Here is a 5,000-nt window from a genome sequence, read left to right as displayed (position 1 = left end):
CCTCAGTTTTTCCTGGGTTAAGGAGGACATTTGAAGACATCCAGGACTTTGTCTTTAAGACAGGTCTGGAGCTTCACTAACTTCTGTCTCCTCTGGTTTCATGGATAAATAAAGCTGAGTGTCATCAGCATAACAATGAACATTTATCCCATGCTGCCAAATAACGTTCCCTAAGGGAAGCATGTACAATGTGAAGAGGATTGGTCCGAGTACAGAACCTTGAGGAACTCCATGGCTAACCCTACTGTATGAGGAGGGAACACCATGGACATGAGCAAACTGGTATCTATCAGATAAGTATGATCTAAACCAGTCTAGTGCTGTCCCTTTAATCCCAATCACATGTTCCAGTCTCTGTAACAGGATGCTGTGATCAACTGGATCAAAAGCAGCACTGAGGTCCAGCATAGAGACCAGTCCATGATCTGAAGCTATAAGATTAGTGACTTTAAGAAGTGCTGTGATGAGCTCTAAAGCCTGACTGAAACATCTCAAACAGGCCGTTTCTCTGCAGGTGCTCCAGTAACCAAGTCACCACCACCTTCTCTAGAACTTTAGAGATAAAAAGGTTTGATATTGGCCTATAATTTTCTGATACATCTGGATCCAGTGATGGTTTTTTAAGCAACGGCTTAATCACTGCCACCTTGTAGGACCGGGGTACATAACCTGTGTTGGATCGCAGTCCCTCACGTGTGTCACTGCCAATCCACGTGTTCTTTGAATGAAGACGTCAAGAAGAACAATGCCAATTTCAAAATGTATTTAGCAAGAGAACCAATTAAAGATACAAATATTACAGCGCTTCAGGCATCTCAATGAGTTCCCAGGCATTTCTAGAGCCTGAGAACATCTAATCTCAGGAACGCAGCCAAGGCAAAACAGCATAAGTCAAACCAAAAGAAACTTTAAATGAACCTTTTAAAGAGGTAAATCACAAGTCAGGACACGTTTACTCTGGATTTCCACTTTATTGGTCAATACACATCTAAAAGAGCAAGTTCAGCAACATGCAGCTCCCTACATCTTTGAAATGCAGTGTCAAATTAAGAATGGTATGGCAATTTCATTGGAAAATGGCCATGTGGGGGAAATTTAAATAGGGGGTGGTTGGGTTTTGCTGGAGGGTTGTGAAAAGGATTGAACATAGTTGGAACATTGTATTGGTAAGGGGAGGGATAACCAGCACCAAATGGAGGCATCGGCTGATTAGGCTTTGTTTTAACTGGGAACGCACCACCTGGTGGAAACATCGGAAAACCCCATGGATAGGGGAATTGTATAGGATTAAATTGGACCTGTCCACCAGGGCTTGGCAAAGTACTTGTCTGAGATGGAGGTGTGGTTGTGGTTTTTGGCATCGTGGTTGGGTAAAAATGGGGATTCCAGAAAGGCAGGTTTGGGAACGGCATGGCTTGAGGCATCTGCCCAGAAGGAAGGCTCCAGGGGGGATGTTTGACGTGTTGAGGCATCTGAAAAGGAACGTTCCAGAAAGGATAATACTGAGGCTGTGACACCGGTGGGGGGGTTGTGGCGGCAGCTTGCAGCAGAGGTGGCTGACCCCATGAAGACATTGGGCACCACAGTGAAAACTGTATGTTGTACCAAAGCATCGGCAGCACGTAGTATCCACCCTAGGAAAGAGTTCAAATTTCAACAAATGCTGATGTTATCCAAGCATTTGATCAATCAGCTAGCCTTACCGTGATAATCATGAAACAGCCATTATAAGGAACTACCATGGACAGTGAAGGGGAATTCCACTGTGTGTCATAGCCACAACTGGGGGAGACATTGGGTAGTGGTACAGGCAGTCCAGAAGCTCCTGTGAAAGATGAAACCAGAAGTTACAAAACCATTAGAAACAGCTGAAATTAAACCACTTGCACATTTTTACTCCAATACAATCTGAGCAGACATCTTGAGGGTCAAGGACAAGTTTAAAGACTTGGGCTTCATTTCCACTCCTGTTCATAGCTTCCCAAGCCAGCAGTTCCCCTTAAGACATGGTCTTTTGGGCTTCTTGCTGGACGGGGGTGGAGAAGCCTCCTTTCCATTGCATGGAGGCAAGAGCAGCACAGTTGGCATTTTCTATTGCCAGCCATTTAAAATGTTTACCCAGCTCACCGTGCTGTTATGACAGGCGAATTGGCATCATGAGCCCCCAAAGACTGCATGGAAGCATAATGATTTACAAAACCAGAGCCAACTCACTCAGTGCAAGACTAACCAAGTTATTTCACCTCTGCAGGGTAGTAGACGAGACAAATTCACCTGGATCCATCGAAAACTGCTGGGCATCGGCTCCCTGAGCCATGAACTTCATCTTGTTCAGACCGCACAGCACAGAAGGGTTCATGAACTTCATGATATCGGGAATGTGGGTTTGGAGGCCTGTTAACAGAGATTACATCTGAATTAGCCATGTCCGAGTTGAGCAAAGTATGAATCGGTGATCCTAACCAGAGTTGTCGCTCTGGTAGTTGACGTCCCCCTCTGTGGAAGAGGGCGAGATGTGGGCTCCATCCTCGACCGGCGCGTCAACTCCGGACGTTTTGTCAAAGATATTCCCGAACACGATCCTCCCGGGCTTGAAATCCGCCGCTGCTGCGCTTTTTTCTGTTTTACTCAGCCGAAAACTTTCTGCCGTTTGCGCAAAATGCGAAACGAAGAAAAGAATCACAGCCAAGCAAAGAGAGGAGCGCTTCCTTTTTCCTTTGGTTGCCATCGTAACTCCTGGAAACAACACACTGATGCCTGAAGCGGCGCTTTTCAAGCGTTCAGCTGCGGGTTGATCACTGATGGTCATTGGCTTCACCTGCGGGTTGATCACTGATGGTCATTGGCTTCAGCTGCGGGTTGATCACTGATGGTCATTGGCTTCACCTGCGGGTTGATCACTGATGGTCATTGGCTTCACCTGCGGGTTGATCACTGATGGTCATTGGCTTCAGCTGCGGGTTGATCACTGATGGTCATCGGCTTCAGCTGCAGCGGGTTCATTGTCCATGTAAGAAATATGTACAAACATCTGTTTTCATATATAGGCTGTATCTGATGTGTAACAGTTTCTGTAAATCTATTTACAGTACAACCGTTCCTTCCACATAAAAAACAAAACTGAGAAGAACTGGTTTGTGCGCTGCGCCCTCTGCTCTGGAACTCAGCAGGTTTCAGCTCTTTTCACTCATCGGTGCATCACGGTAGTGATGGGATGATGATGCCTCAAGGAGTGTTTTGACACACGACACAAACTGTGTTGGCACTGTATTGATACTGTGTTGGTCACTCAATACTGACCCCTGCAGTCGTTAAAATCATTGCAGGTAAAGAAATTCCTTGTTTGTGTAAATGCTAAACTGAGTTGGTATGTAAAATATAGCAAATTTGAGTTACAATTCAGTCACAATTTTTAAATCACTTCAAATGAAATAAATCTTTATTTATATAGCGTCTTATACAATGAAAATTGTTTCGAGGCACTTTCCAGAATCCCAGGGCCTGAGAGGAGAGGAGAGGAGAGGAGAGGAGAGGAGAAGGAGAGGAGAAGGAGAAGGAGAGGAAGAAGAGAGGAGAGGGAGAAGAGAAGAGAGGGAGAGGGAGAGGGAAGGAGGAGAGGAGAGGAGAGGAGAGGAGAGGAGAGGAGAGGAGAGGAGAGGAGGGGAGGGAGAGGAGGGGAGGGGAGGGAGAGGAGAGGAGGGGAGGGGAGGGGAGGGAGAGGAGAGGAGGAGAGGGAGAGGAGAGGAGGAGAGGGAGAGGAAGGAGAGAAGAGGAAGAGGAGAGGAGAGGAGAGGAGAGGAGGAGAAGGAGAGGAAGAAGAGAGGAGAGGGAGAGGAGAGGAAGGAGAGAAGAGGAAGAGGAGAGGAGAGAAGAGATTTTTATTTTTTTATTTTTACAAAATACTTTAATTAACAAATTTACACAGGGCCACAAAACGCCCTGTTTAGAAAACCCACAGAACAACAATAATAGTAATAATAATAATCATAACAATAATAGTAATAATAATAACAATAATAATAGTTATAATAATAATGATACCACCAACCACAATGAAAATAGATAAATAAATAAATAAATAAATATTAAGAAATTAACAATACAATTTATCCCACCAGGGGGTGTGCAAAGTGCAAAAGATCCTCTGTCACAGTGCATAAAACATTTCTGTGACACCATATGTCCTGGAATTTGCCGAGGTCGTTCATCATTTTATAAAACCCAAACTCCAACGTCAGCCTGCACCGGACATTACAGCGCCATACAGAGGCGGCCTCACTATCCCCAGTTTTTGAAATTTTGTTCTTCCTGGAGACGTAAATTGCCATTTTTGCCTCATCACAGATAAAATTCAGGAGTTGCCACTTGTTGCGAGCGGCTTTTGAGTTGTAACCTGCGCCAAAAATAAAAGTTCTCATAGAAAAGGTTTCCTTAAAACCATTAAAAACACCCTTCATGACATTAAAAAGTACAGTGAGCCTCTCACACTCACTGTACGCGTGGAACACAGTCTCTCGCCCGGAACAAAACGGGCACTGGTCCGACACAGCAGCGTTCATTCTGGAGAGGAGAGCGTTCAAGGCGACAGCCCCATGTAAGATCCTCCACTGAGGTCCCCGGCCCTCTTCTTCAGGGGCGGCTTGTAAAGGACCCTCCAGCAGGGGCGGGCTCCATCCCCTCCCAGTCGATCGGCCCACACGCTGGTGCTCCTGTTCGACAGTCCTCTCCTGTTTAGTACCCTCACACAGTCGTTGTACAGGGTCTTCTTCTCGACTGCCTGCAAGGAGAAGGTTTTTGCTGGTCTGAGGAGAGGACCGTCTAGATTCCCGAGGTGGGCAACCAGCCTGATCTCCGGGAAGGGGTCCTCGCTGTCGGGTTTGGTCCCCTGGCCGTAGTCCTCAAGGATACGCCTCTCTCTCGTGCTGAGCCTGTTCCTCCATAACCGAAGCACCCCCTCAGCTGCCTGGGTAGAGCGGATGCCTAACAGGGAACCCACTGCC

The 5,000-nt window shown here is 46.4% G+C and overlaps 1 protein-coding gene across 3 annotated transcripts in view; it reads right to left on the bottom strand.

Annotated features, from left to right (window-relative positions):
- The window catches only part of LOC101062595 (early nodulin-75-like), a 10,922-nt gene extending 8,151 nt beyond the window's left edge, over nt 1-2,771 (bottom strand). Inside the window, exons 1-4 of one of the 3 annotated variants that reach the window (XM_029830602.1) lie at nt 2,464-2,762; nt 2,275-2,394; nt 1,704-1,825; nt 1,454-1,634 (exon numbers count right to left, since the gene is read on the bottom strand). In XM_029830602.1, the coding sequence (XP_029686462.1) occupies nt 1,454-1,634; nt 1,704-1,825; nt 2,275-2,394; nt 2,464-2,728 (688 nt within the window). In that variant the 5' untranslated portion in view covers nt 2,729-2,762. Of the gene's footprint in view, nt 1-951; nt 1,635-1,703; nt 1,826-2,119; nt 2,172-2,243; nt 2,395-2,463 lie in introns of those variants that run through there. The other 2 variants (XM_029830601.1, XM_029830603.1) reach the window with 2 other exon arrangements.
- Nucleotides 2,772-5,000: the final 2,229 nt, after the last annotated feature.

Source organism: Takifugu rubripes, chromosome 22, assembly GCF_901000725.2.
Source record: "Takifugu rubripes chromosome 22, fTakRub1.2, whole genome shotgun sequence".
In the NCBI taxonomy this organism is placed as follows: Eukaryota; Metazoa; Chordata; class Actinopteri; order Tetraodontiformes; family Tetraodontidae; genus Takifugu; species Takifugu rubripes.
Note: the sequence above shows the minus strand (reverse complement) of the source record. Positions and strands in the feature narration are given on the sequence as shown.